The sequence below is a fragment of the Salmo salar genome, chromosome ssa18, assembly GCF_905237065.1.
Source record: "Salmo salar chromosome ssa18, Ssal_v3.1, whole genome shotgun sequence".
NCBI classification, from domain to species: domain Eukaryota; kingdom Metazoa; phylum Chordata; class Actinopteri; order Salmoniformes; family Salmonidae; genus Salmo; species Salmo salar.
Genome location: NC_059459.1, coordinates 41,904,530 through 41,927,260, shown reverse-complemented (window position 1 = coordinate 41,927,260; position 22,731 = coordinate 41,904,530). Strand labels below are relative to the sequence as shown.

General features: G+C 42.8%; 1 protein-coding gene across 10 annotated transcripts in view; it reads left to right on the top strand.

The window, feature by feature from the left end:
* The window catches only part of LOC106613940 (dedicator of cytokinesis protein 1), a 729,054-nt gene that overhangs the window by 452,574 nt on the left and 253,749 nt on the right, over positions 1-22,731 (top strand). For all 10 annotated transcript variants that reach the window (XM_045701156.1, XM_045701154.1, XM_045701151.1 and 7 more), the window contains 2 exons: positions 10,944-11,022; positions 18,386-18,486. In XM_045701156.1, coding sequence (XP_045557112.1) covers positions 10,944-11,022; positions 18,386-18,486 — 180 coding nt within the window. The remainder of the gene's footprint in view (positions 1-10,943; positions 11,023-18,385; positions 18,487-22,731) is intronic.

Genomic DNA, 22,731 nt, shown 5'->3' with positions numbered 1-22,731 from the left:
ATCTATTAACCCTAACCCTATCTATCTATTAACCCTAACTATCTATTAACCCTAACCTAACCCTATATATCTATTAACCCTTATTCTAACCCTAACCGTAACCTTAGCAAGTAGTTGCTTATCAACAGGTAGTTTGTTGACAGTGAGCTATCCATATAGTGTGATCTTTAATGACTATAGGAAGTCAAAATATATTATGATTAGACTGCCTTCTGTGGGGTTTCCTGAACGTCTAAGACATGCTGATGGAGAAAACAGCCTCTGAAGTTGACAAACACTACTTTACTGTTGTTTTGTTCAGAGATCCCTATTAAATCTACCAGTCATTAACTTTTGTAGTCGTATTTTGTTGCTCGGATATTGCTGTTTGATTATCTTAGTTACAGTGTCCTCTGTAATTGTTGAGACATAATTTTCTCTTCTTATGGCTCTATACTCCAACAGTTTGGATTTTAAATCAAACCAGGATTATGAGTGCAGACTGTCGGCTTTAATTTGATGGTGTTTTTCATCCATACCGGGTGAACCGTTTTAAATTACAGCACTTCCTGTGCGTAGTCTCCCCATTTTAGGACACCTAAAGTATTGGGAAAAATTCACTTGTGTATTAAAGGAGTAGAAAGTGAAGTATTTGGTCCCATAGTAATATATATATATATATATATATATATATATATATATATTAATATCAAGCTTTTGACTATACATTTATGTTGGATGCATTTGCTGTTTGTTTTGGGTGTGTTTTAGATTATTTTGTTCCTATTAGAAATTAATGGTAAATAATATATTATGTCATTTTGTAGTCAGTTTTATTGTAAATAAGAATAGAACATGTTTCTAAACACTTCTATATGAGTGTGGATGCTACCATGGTTACAGATAATCCTGATTGAATCGTGAATAATGATGAGAGAGAAAGTTACAGATGCAAAAATATCGTACCCCCAAGACATGCTAACGTCTCACCTTTACAATAACAGGGGAGGTTAGCATTTTATATCATACCCCCAAGACATGCTAACCTCTCACCATTACAATAACAGGGGAGGTTAGCATTTTATATCATACCCCCAAGACATGCTAACCTCTCACCATCACAATAACAGGGGAGGTTAGCATTTTATATCATAACCCCAAGACATGCTAACCTCTCACCATTACAATAACAGGGGAGGTTAGCATTTTATATCATACCCCCAAGTCATGCTAACCTCTCACCATCACAATAACAGGGGAGGTTAGTATTTTATATCATAACCCCCAAGACATGCTAACCTCTCACCATTACAATAACAGGGGAGGTTAGCATTTTATATCATACCTCCAAGACATGCTAACCTCTCACCATTACAATAACAGGGGAGGTTAGCATTTTAAATCATACCCCCAAGACATGCTAACCTCTCACCATTACAATAACAGGGGAGGTTAGCATTTTATATCAAACCCCTAAAACATGCTAACCTCTCACCATTACAATAACAGGGGAGGTTAGCATGATATTTGTGCATCTAACTTTTGGCGTATAGAACCAATATAATAAAAACAAATCCCGTTCCCAATAATTACAGAGGGCACTATATATCATAATGGAGCTAGCAAGTTCAGATGCAGGAAGCCAGCAGAGCATCAGAGCTGCTTCCCCTTGACAGATGTAGGAAGCCAGCAGAGCTGCTTCCCCTTATTTATTTATTATTTTACTAGGCAAGTCAGTTAAGAACAAATTCTTATTTACAATGATGGCCTAGGAACAGTGGGTTAACTGTCTTGTTCAGGGGCAGAACAACAGATTTTTACCTTCTCAACTCGGGGATTCGATCTAGCAACCCTTTCGGTTACTAGTCTAACACTCTAACCACTAGGCTACCTGCCTCTAACCACTAGGCTACCTGCCTCTAACCACTAGGCAATGCAGATGAAGGAATGCAGCAGAGGATTAGAACTGATTCCCCTCAGCAGATGAAGGAATGCAGCAGAGGATTAGAGCTGATTCCCCTCAGCAGATGTGGGAATGCAGCAGAGGATTAGAGCTGATTCCCCTCAGCAGATGAAGGAATGCAGCAGAGGATTAGAGCTGATTCCCCTCAGCAGATGAAGGAATGCAGCAGAGGATTAGAGCTGATTCCCCTCAGCAGATGAAGGAATGCAGCAGAGGATTAGAGCTGATTCCCCTCAGCAGATGTAGGAATGCAGCAGAGGATTAGTGCTGATTCCCCTCAGCAGATGTAGGAATGCAGCAGAGTGTTAAGAGCTGATTCCCCTCAGCAGATGTGGGAATGCAGCAGAGGATTAGAGCTGATTCCCCTCAGCAGATGTAGGAATGCAGCAGAGGGTTAAGTGCTGATACCCCTCAGCAGATGTGGGAATGCAGCAGAGGATTAGAGCTGATTCCCCTCAGCAGATGTAGGAATGCAGCAGAGGGTTAAGAGCTGATTCCCCTCAGCAGATGTAGGAATGCAGCAGAGGGTTAAGAGCTGATTCCCCTCAGCAGATGTCCATGTCTAATAATGCAAGCTGGAGAGAGCATTGAAGCTAGATACAAATATCCCTTAACTGTGTGTGTGTGTGTGTGTGTGTGTGTGTGTGTGTGTGTGTGTGTGTGTGTGTGTGTGTGTGTGTGTGTGTGTGTGTGTGTGTGTGTGTGTGTGTGTGTGTGTGTGTGTGTGTGTGTGTGTGTGTGTGTGTGCGTGCGCGCGCGCGTACTCTTATATTGTATTCTCGTTAGTCATTCCAAGACAATATAAGTAGGTCTTCTCCTGGAAATGACAGGATCATTTACAGCATAAGGAGACTGTTATTGTGATGGACGGGACTTTGCTGGATAAACAATGTTTACAGTGTTTTATTACATTTCTTTAATGGTTTATCAAGCAAGCAGTGGAACGGTATGTCTTTCTGTACATCATCTGATAAATGTCTGGACTCCATTATTTTAGTTGTGTTTAGTCATTATTATAGACCTACTGCAGAGAGACTGTCTCTCTCTCTCTCTCTCTCTCTCTCTCTCTCTCTCTCTCTGTAGTCTACAGTGTTGTGTTCAGTCATTATTATAGACCTACTGCAGAGAGACTGTTTCTCTCTCTGTAGTCTACAGTGTTGTGTTCAGTCATTATTATAGACCTACTGCAGAGAGACTGTTTCTCTCTCTGTAGTCTACAGTGTTGTGTTCAGTCATTATTATAGACCTACTGCAGAGAGACTGTTTCTCTCTCTGTAGTCTACAGTGTTGTGTTCAGTCATTATTATAGACCTACTGCAGAGAGACTGTTTCTCTCTCTGTAGTCTACAGTGTTGTGTTCAGTCATTATTATAGACCTACTGCAGAGAGACTGTCTCTCTCTCTGTAGTCTACAGTGTTGTGTTCAGTCATTATTATAGACCTACTGCAGAGAGACTGTCTCTCTCTCTGTAGTCTACAGTGTTGTGTTCAGTCATTATTATAGACCTACTGCAGAGAGACTGTTTCTCTCTCTGTAGTCTACAGTGTTGTGTTCAGTCATTATTATAGACCTACTGCAGAGAGACTGTCTCTCTCTCTGTAGTCTACAGTGTTGTGTTCAGTCATTATTATAGACCTACTGCAGAGAGACTGTCTCTCTCTCTGTAGTCTACAGTGTTGTGTTCAGTCATTATTATAGACCTACTGCAGAGAGACTGTTTCTCTCTCTGTAGTCTACAGTGTTGTGTTCAGTCATTATTATAGACCTACTGCAGAGAGACTGTCTCTCTCTCTGTAGTCTACAGTGTTGTGTTCAGTCATTATTATAGACCTACTGCAGAGAGACTGTCTCTCTCTCTGTAGTCTACAGTGTTGTGTTCAGTCATTATTATAGACCTACTGCAGAGAGACTGTCTCTCTCTCTGTAGTCTACAGTGTTGTGTTCAGTCATTATTATAGACCTACTGCAGAGAGACTGTCTCTCTCTCTGTAGTCTACAGTGTTGTGTTCAGTCATTATTATAGACCTACTGCAGAGAGACTGTCTCTCTCTCTGTAGTCTACAGTGTTGTGTTCAGTCATTATTATAGACCTACTGCAGAGAGACTGTCTCTCTCTGTAGTCTACAGTGTTGTGTTCAGTCATTATTATAGACCTACTGCAGAGAGACTGTCTCTCTCTCTGTAGTCTACAGTGTTGTGTTCAGTCATTATTATAGACCTACTGCAGAGAGACTGTCTCTCTCTCTGTAGTCTACAGTGTTGTGTTCAGTCATTATTATAGACCTACTGCAGAGAGACTGTTTCTCTCTGTAGTCTGCTGTGTTGTGTTCAGTCATTATTATAGACCTACTGCAGAGAGACTGTTTCTCTCTGTAGTCTGCTGTGTTGTGTTCAGTCATTATTATAGACCTACTGCAGAGAGACTGTTTCTCTCTGTAGTCTGCTGTGTTGTGTTCAGTCATTATTATAGACTGACTGCAGAGGGACTGTCTGTAGTCTACAGTGTTTTCTAGTCACATTATTGAATATTGAGCAACAACCGTCACGGTTCAGGGACTCCGATCCCGTAGAGGTTAACATCAGGGTCATGATGACATCACAACATTAACATCAGGGTCATGATGACATCACAACATTAACATCAGGGTCATGATGACATCACAACATTAACATCAGGGTCATGATGACATCACAACATTAACATTAGGGTCATGATGACATCACAACATTAACATCAGGGTCATGATGACATCACAACATTAACATCAGGGTCATGATGACATCACAACATTAACATCAGGGTCATGATGACATCACAACATTAACATCAGGGTCATGATGTCATCACAACATTAACATCAGGGTCATGATGACATCACAACATTAACATCGGGGTCATGATGACATCACAACATTAACATCAGGGTCATGATGATATCACAACATTAACATCAGGGTCATGATGACATCACAACATTAACATCAGGGTCATGATGATATCACAACATTAACATCAGGGTCATGATGACATCACGACATTAACATCAGGGTCATGATGACATCACAACATTAACATCAGGGTCATGATGACATCACAACAGCTAAACATTAACATTAGGGTCATGATGACATCACAACAGCTAAACATTAACATCAGGGTCATGATGACATCACAACATTAACATCAGGGTCATGATGACATCACGACATTAACATCAAGGTCATGATGACATCACAACATTAACATCAGGGTCATGATGACATCACAACAGCTAAACATTTACAGCTCTGTTTTAAAAACGTTTTGCCTTATTGTTACTATTATTATGATGTTGATATGTTCCCTGCACTGTTGAGAGGAGAGCTCACCAATAATTATGTCACTGTACCGTTTATACCCGGCTACAATGAAATGAATACTTGGGAGCGCTCCTTTCAACAGTGCAGTGAACATATCAGAAGAATAAAGTGTGATTTGATTTGGACATGCTGACTAAGTGTAAACTGCACCGTTTAGTTGACCTGGCCAGTCCAGTCCAGGGGACTGCTGTGGGCATCCATCCAGGTAGACATCCAATATAAAGCAGTAATATTTCTCAGTGGACAGGTGCAATGGATGGAAACATACTTTACCATTTACCCCAGCTGGCGCTGAGCCTATCATCTATATTGGCATGTTCACAGCTGCAGAAAATTGAGTGAGGTGTGGAGTAGGGAAGAGGAGAGAGGGAGACTCAGCTCAGGCAGACTGGGCTTTAGTAATGTGGTCACGGGCTGCTGCTGGGTGAGTGCTAGAGGGGAGTGTTTCAGGAGTCTCCACCACCGAGGGTAAAGATAGAGACATGGGGGGTTGGGGGTTGTTTCAGGAGTCTCCACCACCGAGGGTAAAGATAGAGACATGGGGGGTTGGGGTTGTTTCAGGAGTCTCCACCACCGAGGGTAAAGATAGAGACATGGGGGTTGGGGGGTGTTTCAGGAGTCTCCACCACCGAGGGTAAAGATAGAGACATGAACATCTTAAGGGTTTCTGGAGGGGCTCTGAAACACTTCACCTTTGTGCTTAATGACTAAGGGGACTCCTGATATGTAGCACGCTCAGGTTAGCCTTGGATAACATTTAGGTTAGCCTTGGATAACATTTAGGTTAGCCCTGGATACCATTTAGGTTAGCCCTGGATACCGTTTAGGTTAGCCCTGGATACCATTCAGGTTAGCCCTGGATAACATTCAGGTAAGCCTTGGGTAACATTTAGGTTAGCCTTGGATAACATTCAGATTAGCCTTGGATAACATTCAGATTAGCCCTGGATAACATTCAGGTTAGTCCTGGATAACATTCAGGTTAGCCCTGGATACCATTCAGGATAGCCCTGGATACCATTCAGGATAGCCCTGGATACCATTCAGGTTAGCCCTGGATACCATTCAGGTTAGTCCTGGATACCATTCAGGTTAGCCCTGGATACCATTTAGGTTAGTCCTGGATACCATTCAGGTTAGCCCTGGATACCATTCAGGTAAGCCTTGGGTAACATTTAGGTTAGCCTTGGATAACATTCAGATTAGCCTTGGATAACATTCAGATTAGCCCTGGATAACATTCAGGTTAGCCCTGGATAACATTCAGGATAGCCCTGGATACCATTCAGGATAGCCCTGGATAACATTCAGGTTAGCCCTGGATAACATTCAGGTTAGCCCTGGATAACATTCAGGTTAGTCCTGGATACCATTCAGGTTAGCCCTGGTTACCATTCAGGTTAGCCCTGGACAACATTCAGGTTAGCCTTGGTTACCATTCAGGTTAGCCCTGGATACCATTAAGGTTAGCCCTGGATAACATTCATTTTAGTCCTGGATAACATTCAGGTTAGCCCTGGACAACATTCAGGTTAGCCTCGGATACCATTCAGGTTAGCCCTGGATAACATTCAGGTTAGCCCTGGATAACATTCAGGTTAGCCCTGGATAACATTCAGGATAGCCCTGGATAACATTCAGGTTAGCCCTGGATAACATTCAGGATAGCCCTGGATAACATTCAGGTTAGTCCTGGATACCATTCAGGTTAGCCCTGGATACCATTCAGGTTAGCCCTGGATACCATTCAGGTTAGCCCTGGATACCATTCAGGTTAGCCCTGGATAACATTCAGGTTAGCCCTGGATACCATTCAGGTTAGTCCTGGATACCATTCAGGTTAGCCCTGGATACCATTTAGGTTAGTCCTGGATACCATTCAGGTTAGCCCTGGATACCATTCAGGTAAGCCTTGGGTAACATTTAGGTTAGCCTTGGATAACATTCAGATTAGCCTTGGATAACATTCAGATTAGCCCTGGATAACATTCAGGTTAGCCCTGGACAACATTCAGGTTAGCCTTGGATACCATTCAGGTTAGCCCTGGATACCATTCAGGTTAGCCCTGGATACCATTCAGGTTAGCCCTGGATAACATTCAGGTTAGTCCTGGATAACATTCAGGTTAGTCCTGGATAACATTCAGGTTAGCCCTGGACAACATTCAGGTTAGCCCTGGATAACATTCAGGTTAGCCCTGGATAACATTCAGGTTAGCCCTGGATAACATTCAGGTTCGTCCTGGATAACATTCAGGTTCGTCCTGGATAACATTCAGGTTAGCCCTGGATACCATTCAGGTTAGCCCTGGATACCATTCAGGTTAGCCCTGGATAACATTCATTTTAGTCCTGGATAACATTCAGGTTAGCCCTGGACAACATTCAGGTTAGCCTCGGATACCATTCAGGTTAGCCCTGGATACCATTCAGGTTAGCCCTGGATAACATTCATTTTAGTCCTGGATAACATTCAGGTTAGCCCTGGACAACATTCAGGTTAGCCTCGGATACCATTCAGGTTAGCCCTGGATAACATTCAGGTTAGCCCTGGATAACATTCAGGATAGCCCTGGATAACATTCAGGATAGCCCTGGATAACATTCAGGTTAGCCCTGGATAACATTCAGGTTAGTCCTGGATAACATTCAGGTTCGTCCTGGATAACATTCAGGTTAGCCCTGGATACCATTCAGGTTAGCCCTGGATACCATTCAGGTTAGCCCTGGATACCATTCAGGTTAGCCCTGGATAACATTCAGGTTAGCCCTGGACAACATTCAGGTTAGCCCTGGACAACATTCAGGTTAGCCTTGGATACCATTCAGGTTAGCCCTGGATAACATTCAGGTTAGCCCTGGATAACATTCAGGTTAGCCCTGGATAACATTCAGGTTAGCCCTGGACAACATTCAGGTTAGCCCTGGATACCATTCAGGTTAGCCCTGGATAACATTCAGGTTAGCCCTGGATAACATTCAGGTTAGCCCTGGATAACATTCAGGTTAGCCCTGGATAACATTCAGGTTCGTCCTGGATAACATTCAGGTTAGTCCTGGATAACATTCAGGTTAGCCCTGGATAACACTAGCTTCTCTCAGGTTAGATCCCCGGGGCTCTCACCCTGAGGGGCTGGGAGAGGGAGACTGAGCTAACCTAGCTTCTCTCGGGCAGGGTTGAACTGAAGTCAAGATTACACTGTACATTTGAGGACAGCCTCATGTGAATGTGAACACTAGGATCTTGGATCACTCCTTCGTTGAATTATGAAAGATTGTCTGACTATGTCAAACGTTACTGACAACATCGCTGCTGGATATAGAGTAAGACTGATTGTACAGAATAGTGGAGGGAATCTAGGACGAGCCTCAAAATTATTATCCAACCTTTTTTCAGCTTTATTTCTGATTTAGATTCCCCTTGGCTACTGTACTACAGTTATTCTTCCTTTAAGAGTTGTGGCGTACTGCAGCACAGCTTTTTGGGGGTGCCGTAGAATTCTATGACAGTTATTTAAGTGTCAGCCATTGTTGCCAGAATAACGTCATTTACCACAATCTGCCACCATCTACCACAAAACCGTCACAGCATAAAGCTCAAAACATTTAAAGGAAGAACAAGTGTATGTTCCTTGAGGTGGATAAACACAGAGTTATACTCCTAACACCTGCTGGAAATCCAGATTAGCCATCTGGCAATTCTGGCAAATGCCAGATGGGCCGGAATCATCTTTTAGTTGGTTAGGCTGGTCAAAATTGGTACACACAAAAAAAACGTTGACAAAAAATAAGTGACGCTGCCGGGGGCCTGTTCAGATGTCTCTGTTGTCATGATAATCTATAATGAGCATCCGGCTGATCAGTGGGCAACGGCGGCCCCCCCCTTTTTTTTTAATAGGCTGAGCTGAGGTCGCGCAAATTCACATTGAAGGTCAAACGCGGCATCATCAAAGAGATCTGAAAATGGCTTCATTCTGTGTTCTCTATCTACTTCCTGGATGTGCGTTGTATTACAGTATGTGAGTGAACACAGTCTCTCTCAATCACTTTTTCACAGTTTGATCCAGACTGGTTTTCTCTGACAACACACACACACAGTATTCTCAGTGGTTATCTAACCCCCCCCCCCCACTAGCTTGACCTTTGGGAACCAGGTTTTCTGTGAGCCCAGATGACAGTTCAGTCCCATTATCTGTCTGTCTTACAGCGGAACAACAGGTCATGCCGCTAGAGATGTATGTTTCACGCTGAAAGAGAAAAACAGAAAAACAACCCATTACATGAGATTAAAGGGATATTACTTGTCAGCACTTAATTCATCTGTGGCATTTGTACTCTCTCAGTCTTTTTGTACTGGTGATTTTGTAATTCACAGGTCAAACTGAAATATGAATCCCTTACATCAAACACACTAATCCTTTGGATTGAACCGTTAAAATAGACAACATTGTAGAAAATGGACAGGTTTGGTGGGAGATCAAACAGACCCAGTCCATACTGTAGCAGGTAGTAGCCTATAGGCTGAACACATATCCTGATGTACTGTAGGGTGGGGGTGGAACATAGTAATGATGGGGTGATATGTAGGGTGGAACATAGTAATGATATGGTGATATGTAGGGTGGGGGCGGAGCATAGTAATGATATGGTGATATGTAGGGCGGAACATAGTAATGATATGGTGATATGTAGGGTGGGGGCGGAGCATAGTAATGATATGGTGATATGTAGGGTGGGGGTGGAACATAGTAATGATGGGGTGATATGTAGGGTGGGGGCGGAACATAGTAATGATGGGGTGATATGTAGGGTGGAACATAGTAATGATGGGGTGATATGTAGGGTGGAACATAGTAATGATATGGTGATATGTAGGGTGGGGGCGGAGCGTAGTAATGATGGGGTGATATGTAGGGTGGGGGCGGAGCATAGTAATGATATGGTGATATGTAGGGTGGAACATAGTAATGATATGGTGATATGTAGGGTGGGGGCGGAGCATAGTAATGATAGGGTGATATGTAGGGTGGAACATAGTAATGATATGGTAATATGTAGGGTGGGGGTAGAGCATAGTAATGATATGGTGATATGTAGGGTGGGGGTGGAACATAGTAATGATATGGTGATATGTAGGGTGGGGGGTGGAACATAGTAATGATGGGGTGATATGTAGGGTGGAACATAGTAATGATCGGGTGATATGTAGGGTGGAACATAGTAATGATGGGGTGATATGTAGAGTGGAACATAGTAATGATATGGTGATATGTAGGGTGGGGGCGGAGCAGAGTAATGATATGGTGATATGTAGGGTGGGGGCGGAGCATAGTAATGATGGGGTGATATGTAGGGTGGGGGCGGAGCATAGTAATGATGGGGTGATATGTAGGGTGGGGGCGGAGCATAGTAATGATATGGTGATATGTAGGGCGGGGGTGGAACATAGTAATGATGGGGTGATATGTAGGGTGGGGGTGGATCTAAACCAGATGTCTCTCTGATCTATTTCAGAGTGTTTCCGAAGGCCGTTAATCAGTATGGATCTAAACCAGATGTCTCTCTGATCTATTTCAGAGTGTTTCCGAAGGCCGTTAATCAGTATGGATCTAAACCAGATGTCTCTCTGATTTCTTTCAGAGTGTTCCTGAGGGCCATTAATCAGTATGCAGCCGTGTTAAACAAGAAGTTCCTGGATCAGACCAACTTTGAGCTTCAGGTAAGCTCACCACTCTATAAAGCCTCAGTTTGTTAAAAACAAAATACTGTTACTCCATCAGGCAATCTGCCAGACCTGAAGACTGGTTGAATTATGTCAATCTAATGTCAAATCTATGTTTATGTAAAGTTTCCTTTCACTAGTCTTGCACTGCATTAGGAGAACTTAACGAGACTGGTTGAATAGTGAAATCATTAAAGACGGTTCAGAATGGTGACTTGATTGCCTTCAATGGTATTTATTGCTGACACTTTGCGGAGCAAGCTCTTTCATCAAAAACACTGGTTGAATTCTGTTAATGAACTGTAACTTGTATGGTTATTTTAGGGCTGTCCCCGACCCCTAAAAATCTTGGTCGACCGAAAGTCGTCTGTTCTTTCGACCAATCGATTGCTAGAATGTTTTAAATGTGTATTTTTTCCATATATAGACACACCCAATGTGTTTTAATGAAATCAACTATATGTATTGAGCTTGTCTGATGCTTTAAGCTTATGGTTTGATTAAATAAGACACATGCCTCAAGAGGGAGCCAGAGATCTAGATAACCAGAATAAACCAACCTTAACCTGACCCAACTAGTCTCCTCCTTCTCCTGCTGGATTTCGCAGATTCTGCCATTACTCTCCTGAAATTGCTGGTAATAGGCTACATGAGGAATCGGCAACATTTGTCATGTGGAATGTCAATTTATCTTACCATTTCTATCAATCTGCCTGTGTTAAGCAAATCAAAAGATATTTTATATTTAAGATTCTTCAAAGTAGACACCCTTTGCCTCGATGACAGCTTTGCACACTCTTCGATCCACAAATGAGCACATTTATATGGCTACATTTGCGCGCAGGCCTACTTCTATACGTGCGCGTCCTTACTCAACATTGGCAGGAGCGCTCCAAACAAAAGACAATGACTAAATTGGAGAGAGAAGGTGCATGGTCAATCCGACGTCTGCTTTGGCCATGCAGTATTTACGATAATATGGCCTCAGCAGAAGTCAGGACAAGAATGGCCTCAGCAGAAGTTAGGGCATTCATACCACCCTGGGGACGAGATCTCTGCAATACGCGCCTACATATCCAAGGGTTTTTCTTGATCCAGATAAAAGCCGATATCAGTTTATCTATGGAGATAAAAAAAAAATTGTCATAAAGATAGGAATGCATTGAAATAAGTATAAAAACTTAGGTAATACATTCATTTTAACAGTGTTAATTATTCCACTCAAAGAAAGAGAAAGTAAATCCCAGCATTCAAAATCCTGTTTCAGGCGGAGTATCAAGGGAGGGAAATTTACTTTATAGACATCTTTGAAATTGTGTGTGACCCAAATTCCCAAATATTTAAATTTCTGTGTAGTCACCCTGAAGGGTACATGACTAAAATAAGTTTGCATGGCAGAAGGATTAATAGGCATCAATTCACTTTTTTGTAGATTAATCTTATACCCGGATATTTTAACAACTGTCTTTAGTAGAACCTGGATCTCTGGAACAAACATTTTGCTACAATAACATCTGCTAAACATGTGACTAATAAAATTGTATTTTATTTGATATTGGAAGACCAGTTAAAGGGTCAGACATATAAAATAGCAAGTCATCTGCATAGAGTGCTCTAAGCCCCCTCTTCGAATACCTTTAATAGTTGTGTTATTACGTATTTGCAATGGCTAAAGGCTCAATTGTGATGGCAAACAGCTGAGGGGATAGAGTACAACCCTGTCTTGTTCCACGTTAAAGTTGTAAATAAGGTTATTATTTGTGCGCACTGCAGCCACAGGGGAGGAATAAAGGACGTTGATCAAGAACATAAAATTGGGACTGAATCCAAATCGTTTGAGAGTATAAAATAGATAATCCCACTCCATCCGATCAAATGCCTTCTCAGCATCAAGTGATAACATTATATCTGGATTGTCAGATGAAGAGGGATTATAAAGTATAATATACAGATGTCTGATGTTGAAAATATTATGACGATTTTTAATGAAACCAGTTTGATCTGTAGAGATAATGTAGGGAAGGACTGACTCAAAACGTCTTAGAAAGAATCCTTACAACGTAATTCAGTAAAGAAATGGAAGGCCTATATGAACCACACTCAAGAGGTTGTTTTTATCAGAATAAGTGAAATACATACCTGACTCATTGTTGAGGGTTAAAGAGTTTGAGGAGAATGATTCCTCAAATACGCAAAGCAAGAGAGGAGAGAATAAAACTGAGAATGATTCCTCAAATACGTAAAGCAAGAGAGGAGAGAATAGATTTGAGAATGTTTTTTATAAGAATTAGCTCAGAAATCCGTCGGGTCCAGGGGATTTACTGCGTAGATTTAATTGCCAACACAATCTCTTCTACAGAGAACTGTTCTTCTAATTCAGCAGCTTTCTCGCGTTCAACTGTAGGAATATCTTAGTTCTCAACAAAGGTGTCAAGTAAGGAAAGTAAGTTACGTTACATCAATACAATCCTGGCAGTTGTGTAGTTTAGCCACAATGACGCAAGGTTATCCACCAGGATTCCTTGCTTGAGAGCCCCGATGTGAGCGGTCTACAGGGACGTCTTCATCTAATTTGAGGGCTTCCTTCAATAACTTTGAGACCGATGAAGTAGGACTTGAGCCCTGGTCCTCAGCTACCCCCATGATCCGGGTATTAGTCCTTCGCATATAACCTTGTAAATGTATGCATGTTTTATATTTGAGATTCTTCAAAGTAGCCACCCTTTTCCTTGATGACAGCTTTGCACACTCTTGGCATTCTCTCCACCAGTTTCACCTGGAATGCTTTTCCAACAGTCTTGAAGGAGTTCCCACATATGCTGAGCACTTGTTGGCTGCTTTTCCTTCACTCTGCGGTCCAACTCATCCCAAACCATCTCAATTGGGTTGAGGTCGGGTGATTGTGGAGGCCAGGTCATCTGATGCAGCACTCCATCACTCTCCTTGGTCAAATATCCCTTACACATCCTGGAGGTGCGTTGGGTCATTGTCCTGTTGAAAAACAAATGATAATCCCACTATGCACAAACCAGATGGGATGGCGTATCGCTGCAGAATGCTGTGGTAGCAATGCTGGTTAACTGTGCCTTGAATTCTAAAATAAATCACTGACAGTGTCACCATCAAAGCACCCTGACACCATAACACTTCCTCCTCCATGCTTCACGGTGGGAACCACGCATGCGGAGATCATCTGATCACCTACTCTGCGTCTCACAAAGACACGGCGGTTGGAACCACAAATCTCAAATTTGGACTCCACCAGTCTAATTGCTCATGTTTCTTGGCCCAAGCAAGTCTCTTCTTATTATTGGTGTCCTTTAGTAGTGGTTTCTTTGCAGCAATTCGGCCATGAAGGCCTGATTCACACAGTCTCCTCAGAACAGTTGATGTTGAGATGTCTGTTACTTGAACTCTGTGAAGCATATATTTGGGCTGCAATTCCTGAGGCTGGTAACTCTAATGAACTTATCCTCTGCAGCACAGGTAACTCCTGGTCTTCCTTTCCTGTGGCGGTCCTCATGAGAGCCAGTTTCATCATAGCGCTTGATGGTTTTTGCGACTGCACTTGAAGAAACATTCAAAGTTATTGACATTTTCCGGATTGACTGACCTTCATGTTTAAAGTAATGATGGACTGTCATTTCTCTTTGCTTATTTGAGCTGTTCTTGCCATAATATTTTATTTTTTTACCTTTAATTAACTAGGCAAGTCACTTAAGAACAAATTCTTATTTTCAATGACGGCCTAGGAACAGTGGGTTAACTACCTTGTTCAGGACTTGGTCTTTTACCAAATAGGGCTATACCAACCCTACCTTGTCACAACACAACTGATTGGCTCAAACACATTAAGAAGGAAAGAAATTCCACAAATTAGCTTGTTAATTGAAATGCATTTCAGGTGACTACCTCATGAAGCTGGTTGAGAAAATGCCAAGAGTGTGCAAAGCTGTCATCAAGGCAAAGGGTGGCTATTTTGAAGAATCTCAAATATAAAATATATTTTGATTTGTTTAACACTTTTTTGGGTACTACATTATTTCATATGTGTTATTTCATAGTTTTGATGTCTTCACTATTATTCTACAAATGTAAAAAATATATACAAATCCTGGAATGAGTAGGTGTCTGTTAAGGCTTGGTAATTGTGGAGGAGGAATGAGGCGCAGGAAGCAGCGAACACAGGGTAGTGGTGTTTTTAATATACACTCACAAAAAACAAATGTTCCCACACACAGGGGAGAAAATACATGCGGCGTACAACAACGTCGACATGAACACAAGCCGTCACACAAGAAACAATCATTAATCCCGCACGAACAGGAGCGGGCCAGCTAAACTAAATAGCCCCTCTAATGGCTAATTGACCACAGGTGTCACAAAATAAAAAAAGGGAAAAGCAAAAGGGAATCGGTGGCAGCTAATAGGCCGGTGACGACGACCGCCGAGCGCCACCCGAGCAGGAGGGGGCGCCACCGTCGGTGGGAATCGTGACAGTGTCCAAACTTTTGATATTTCTATATTTGATTTTCAATACATTTCTAATCTCAGCAAAAAAAAGAAACGTCCTCTCACTGTCAACTGCGTTTATCTTCAGCAAACTTAACATGTGTAAATATTTGTATGAACATAACAAGATTCAGCAACTGAGACATAAACTGAACAAGTTCCACAGACATGTGACTAACAGAAATTGAATAATTTGTCCCTGAACAAAGGAGGGGTGAAAATCAAAAGTCACAGTCTGTATCTGGTGTGGCCACCAGCTGCATTAAGTACTGCAGTGCATCTTCTTCTCATGGACTGCACCAGATTTGCCAGTTCTTGCTGTGAGATGTTACCCCACTCTTCCACCAAGGCACCTGCAAGTTCCTGGACATTTCTGTGGGGAATGGTCCTGGCCCTCACCCTCCGATCCAACAGGTCCCAGACGTGCTCAATGGGATTGAGATTCGGGCTCTTCACTGGCCATGGCAGAACACTGATATTCCTGTCTTGCAGGAAATCATGCACAGAACGAGCAGTATGGCTGGTGGCATTGTCATGCTGGAGAGTCATGTCAGGATGAGCCTGCAGGAAGGGTACCACATGAGGGAGAAGGATGTCTTCCATGTAACGCACAGCATTGAGATTGCCTGCAATGACAACAAGCTCAGTCCGATGATGCTGTGACACACCACCCCAGACCATGACGGACCTTCCATCTCCAAATCGATCCCGCTCCAGAGTACAGGCCTCGGTGTAACACTCATTCCTTCTACGATAAATGCGAATCCGACCATCACCCCTGGTAAGACAAAACCTCGACTCGTCAGTGAAGAGCACTTTCTGTCGACGTTGTTGCCGGTGATGTCTGGTGAGGACCTGACTTACAACAGGCCTACAAGCCTTCAGTCCAGCCTCTCTCAGCCTATTGCGGACAGTCTGAGCACTGATGGAGGGATTGTGCGTTCTAGGTGTAACTCGAGCAGTTGTTGTTGCCATCCTGTACCTGTGCCGCAGGTGTGATGTTCGGATGTACCGATCCTGTGCAGGTGTTGTTACAAGTGGTCTGCTACTGCGAGGATGATCAGCTGTCCGTCCTATCTCCCTGTAGCACTGTCTTAGGCGTCTCACAGTACGGACATTGCAATTTATTGCCCTGGCCACATCTGCAGTCCTCATGCCTCCTTGCAGTATGCCTAAGGCACATTCACGCAGATGAGCAGGGACCCTGGGCATCTTTCTTTTGGTGTCTTTCAGAGTCAGTAGAAAGGCCTCTTTAGTGTCTTACGTTTTCATTACTGTGACCTTAATTGCCTACTGTCTGTAAGCTGTTAGTGTCCTAACGACCCTTCCACAGGGGCATGTTTATTAATTGTTTATGGTTCATTGAACAAGCATCGGACACAGTGTTTAAACCCTTTACAATGAAGATCTGTGAAGTTATTTGGATTTTTATGAATTATCTTTAAAAGACAGGGTTCTGAAAAAGGGACGTTTCTTTTTTTGTTGCTGAATTTAAAAAGGTGTTTTCACTTGTCATTGTGGGGTATTGTATGTTATTGTGGGGTGTGGTGTGTTATTGTGGGGTGTTGTGTGTTATTGTGGGGGTATTGTGGGGGTATTGTGTGTTATTGTAGGGTATTGTGTGTTATGGTGGGGTATTGTGGGGTATGGTGGGGTATTGTGTGTTATTGTGGGGTATGGTGGGGTGTTGTGGGTTATTGTGTGTTATGGTGGGGTATTGTGTGTTATTGTGGGGTATTGTGGGGTATGATGGGGGTATGGTGGGGTATTGTGTGTTATTGTGGGGTATTGTGGGGCATTGTGTGTTATTGTGGGGTATGGTGGGGTATTGTGGGGTATGGTGGGGTATTGTGGGGTATGGTGGGGTATGGTGTGTAGATGGGTGAGAAAAGACATTAATTTAATCCATGTTGAATTCAGAGTGTAACACAACAACATGTGGAATAAGTCCAGGGGTATGAATACTTTCTGAAGGCTATGTAGTATTAGGGAATACGTCCCAAATGACAACTTATCCCCTATGTAGTGCACTACTTTTGACTAGGGCTCTGGTCAGAAGTAGTGCACTGAATAGAGAATAGGGTGCCATTTGGGACTTGCGGGGTCATTTGAATGCTCTTAACAAAGGGGTTGAACTCTACAGCACTAAAACGAGATTAGCATAAAATCGTTTGACAGTGGTACGCTTAAATGACTGTATAATGAGCTGTGATTTAAAAAGCCATTTCAGAATATTTTATCTCGTCTCTTCATGGCGCCGATGCTCCTTTTCCCTACGTTTCAAATCTGTCACATATGGAATAATTTTAACGCTGGTAAGTATTTAACTGCAGACGAGGGTCCTGGCAGCTTTTTAAAGGCTTCGGGGCATGTCTTCATTATGATAAAGTTCACGTGTCTCCTAATAACACTGAAACGATCTGCTGAATTCTGTTATTTTAAATATCTTCATCAACAACTAAAGGGCACATGGATCATTTGTCTGGCTACGCCATCTCTTAATAGAATGAATATTCATCTCTGAATCTAAGTCATGTTGTAGTCTGTGTCTTGGTGCCTCTGGGTATCTGCTTTAGATATAGAATGGTCGGATTGTTTGTAGATATCTTCAGGATAAGGTTGTTATGGCTGTGAGAACCTGGCAATATGGACATCTCTCTCTCTCCTCCCTTCTCTTCTCATGTCTTCCCTCTCTCCTCCCTTCTCTTCCCTCCCTCCACCCGTCTTTCATCCCCTCCCTTTTCATCCTCCCTCTTCCCTCTCTCCTCTCTCCTCTCCTCACTCTCTCCTCTCTTCTCCCTTCTCTCCTCCCTCTCTCCTCTCTTCTCTCCTCTCTCTCTTCTCTCAGCTGTGGAACAACTACTTCCACCTTGCCGTGGCGTATCTTACCCAGGAGTCCTTGCAGCTTGAGAACTTCTCCAGCGACAAACGATCCAAGATCTTCCAGAAGTGAGTTACATTACCCCGTCACACACTCCCCAGAGGACAGTAGTACATTACCCCCGTCACACACTCCCCAGAGGACAGTAGTACATTACCCCGTCACACACTCCCCAGAGGACAGTAGTACATTACCCCCGTCACACACTCCCCAGAGGACAGTAGTACATTACCCCCGTCACACGCTCCCCAGAGGACAGTAGTACATTACCCCGTCACACACTCCCCAGAGGACAGTAGTACATTACCCCCGTCACACACTCCCCAGAGGACAGTAGTACATTACCCCCGTCACACACTCCCCAGAGGACAGTAGTACATTACCCCCGTCACACACTCCCCAGAGGAAAGTAGTACATTACCCCCGTCACACACTCCCCAGAGGACAGTAGTACATTACCCCCGTCACACACTCCCCAGAGGACAGTAGTACATTACCCCCGTCACACACTCCCCAGAGGACAGTAGTACATTACCCCGTCACACACTCCCCAGAGGACGATAGTACATTACCCCGTCACACACTACGATCTTTAACCATTTACCCCACCGAGGAGTCTCTCTGTAATCTCCGTCCTATAGTTTCACTGAGGAGTCTCTCTGTAATCTCCATCCTATAGTTTCAATGAGGAGTCTCTCTGTAATCTCCATCCTATAGTTTCAATGAGGAGTCTCTCTGTAATCTCCATCCTATAGTTTCACTGAGGAGTCTCTCTGTAATCTCCATCCTATAGTTTCACTGAGGAGTCTCTCTGTAATCTCCATCCTATAGTTTCAATGAGGAGTCTCTCTGTAATCTCCATCCTATAGTTTCACTGAGGAGTCTCTCTGTAATCTCCATCCTATAGTTTCAATGAGGAGTCTCTCTGTAATCTCCATCCTATAGTTTCACTGAGGAGTCTCTCTGTAATCTCCATCCTATAGTTTCACTGTCTCTCTGTAATCTCCATCCTATAGTTTCACTGAGGAGTCTCTCTGTAATCTCCATCCTATAGTTTCACTGAGGAGTCTCTCTGTAATCTCCATCCTATAGTTTCACTGAGGAGTCTCTCTGTGATCTCCATCCTATACTTTCAATGAGGAGTCTCTCTGTAATCTCCGTCCTATAGTTTCACTGAGGAGTCTCTCTGTAATCTCCATCCTATAGTTTCACTGTCTCTCTGTAATCTCCATCCTATAGTTTCACTGTCTCTCTGTAATCTCCATCCTATAGTTTCACTGAGGAGTCTCTCTGTAATATCCATCCTATAGTTTCACTGAGGAGTCTCTCTGTAATCTCCATCCTATAGTTTCACTGAGGAGTCTCTCTGTAATCTCCATCCTATAGTTTCACTGTCTCTCTGTAATCTCCATCCTATAGTTTCACTGAGGAGTCTCTGTAATCTCCATCCTATAGTTTCACTGAGGAGTCTCTCTGTAATCTCCGTCCTATAGTTTCACTGTCTCTCTGTAATCTCCATCCTATAGTTTCACTGAGGAGTCTCTCTGTAATCTCCGTCCTATAGTTTCACTGTCTCTCTGTAATCTCCATCCTATAGTTTCACTGAGGAGTCTCTCTGTAATCTCCGTCCTATAGTTTCACTGTCTCTCTGTAATCTCCGTCCTATAGTTTCACTGAGGAGTCTCTCTGTAATCTCCGTCCTATAGTTTCACTGAGGAGTCTCTCTGTAATCTCCATCCTATAGTTTCACTGTCTCTCTGTAATCTCCATCCTATAGTTTCACTGAGGAGTCTCTCTGTAATCTCCATCCTATAGTTTCACTGTCTCTCTGTAATCTCCATCCTATAGTTTCACTGAGGAGTCTCTCTGTAATCTCCATCCTATAGTTTCACTGAGGAGTCTCTCTGTAATCTCCGTCCTATAGTTTCACTGTCTCTCTGTAATCTCCATCCTATAGTTTCACTGAGGAGTCTCTCTGTAATCTCCGTCCTATAGTTTCACTGTCTCTCTGTAATCTCCATCCTATAGTTTCACTGAGGAGTCTCTCTGTAATCTCCGTCCTATAGTTTCACTGTCTCTCTGTAATCTCCGTCCTATAGTTTCACTGAGGAGTCTCTCTGTAATCTCCGTCCTATAGTTTCACTGAGGAGTCTCTCTGTAATCTCCATCCTATAGTTTCACTGTCTCTCTGTAATCTCCATCCTATAGTTTCACTGAGGAGTCTCTCTGTAATCTCCATCCTATAGTTTCACTGAGGAGTCTCTCTGTAATCTCCATCCTATAGTTTCACTGAGGAGTCTCTCTGTAATCTCCATCCTATAGTTTCACTGAGGAGTCTCTCTGTAATCTCCATCCTATAGTTTCACTGAGGAGTCTCTCTGTAATCTCCATCCTATAGTTTCACTGTCTCTCTGTAATCTCCATCCTATAGTTTCACTGTCTCTCTGTAATCTCCATCCTATAGTTTCACTGAGGAGTCTCTCTGTAATCTCCATCCTATAGTTTCACTGAGGAGTCTCTCTGTAATCTCCATCCTATAGTTTCACTGAGGAGTCTCTCTGTAATCTCCATCCTATAGTTTCACTGTCTCTCTGTAATCTCCGTCCTATAGTTTCAATGAGGAGTCTCTCTGTAATCTCCATCCTATAGTTTCACTGATGAGTCTCTCTGTAATCTCCATCCTATAGTTTCAATGAGGAGTCTCTCTGTAATCTCCATCCTATAGTTTCACTGAGGAGTCTCTCTGTAATCTCCATCCTATAGTTTCAATGAGGAGTCTCTCTGTAATCTCCATACTATAGTTTCACTGAGGAGTCTCTCTGTAATCTCCATCCTATAGTTTCACTGTCTCTCTGTAATCTCCATCCTATAGTTTCACTGAGGTCTCTCTGTAATCTCCATCCTATAGTTTCACTGAGGAGTCTCTCTGTAATCTCCATCCTATAGTTTCACTGAGGAGTCTCTCTGTAATCTCCATCCTATAGTTTCACTGAGGAGTCTCTCTGTAATCTCCATCCTATAGTTTCACTGTCTCTCTGTAATCTCCATCCTATAGTTTCACTGTCTCTCTGTAATCTCCATCCTATAGTTTCACTGAGGAGTCTCTCTGTAATCTCCATCCTATAGTTTCACTGTCTCTCTGTAATCTCCATCCTATAGTTTCACTGAGGAGTCTCTCTGTAATCTCCATCCTATAGTTTCACTGTCTCTCTGTAATCTGCATCCTATAGTTTCACTGAGGAGTCTCTCTGTAATCTCCATCCTATAGTTTCACTGAGGAGTCTCTCTGTGATCTCCATCCTATACTTTCAATGAGGAGTCTCTCTGTAATCTCCATCCTATAGTTTCACTGAGGAGTCTCTCTGTAATCTCCATCCTATAGTTTCACTGTCTCTCTGTAATCTCCATCCTATAGTTTCACTGAGGAGTCTCTCTGTAATCTCCATCCTATAGTTTCACTGGTCTCTCTGTAATCTCCATCCTATAGTTTCACTGAGGAGTCTCTCTGTAATCTCCATCCTATAGTTTCACTTAGGTCTCTCTGTAATCTCCATCCTATAGTTTCACTGAGGAGTCTCTCTGTAATCTCCATCCTATAGTTTCACTGAGGAGTCTCTCTGTAATCTCCATCCTATATTTTCACTGAGGAGTCTCTCTGTAATCTCCGTCCTATAGTTTCACTGTCTCTCTGTAATCTCCATCCTATAGTTTCACTGTCTCTCTGTAATCTCCATCCTATAGTTTCACTGAGGAGTCTCTCTGTAATCTCCATCCTATAGTTTCACTGAGGAGTCTCTCTGTAATCTCCATCCTATAGTTTCACTGGGAGTCTCTCTGTAATCTCCGTCCTATAGTTTCACTGAGGAGTCTCTCTGTAATCTCCGTCCTATAGTTTCACTGAGGAGTCTCTCTGTAATCTCCATCCTATAGTTTCACTGAGGAGTCTCTCTGTAATCTCCATCCTATAGTTTCACTGAGGAGTCTCTCTGTAATCTCCATCCTATAGTTTCACTGAGGAGTCTCTCTGTAATCTCCATCCTATAGTTTCACTGAGGAGTCTCTCTGTAATCTCCATCCTATAGTTTCACTGAGGAGTCTCTCTGTAATCTCCGTCCTATAGTTTCACTGAGGAGTCTCTCTGTAATCTCCATCCTATAGTTTCACTGAGAGTCTCTCTGTAATCTCCATCCTATAGTTTCACTGAGGAGTCTCTCTGTAATCTCCATCCTATAGTTTCACTGAGGAGTCTCTCTGTAATCTCCATCCTATAGTTTCACTGGGAGTCTCTCTGTAATCTCCGTCCTATAGTTTCA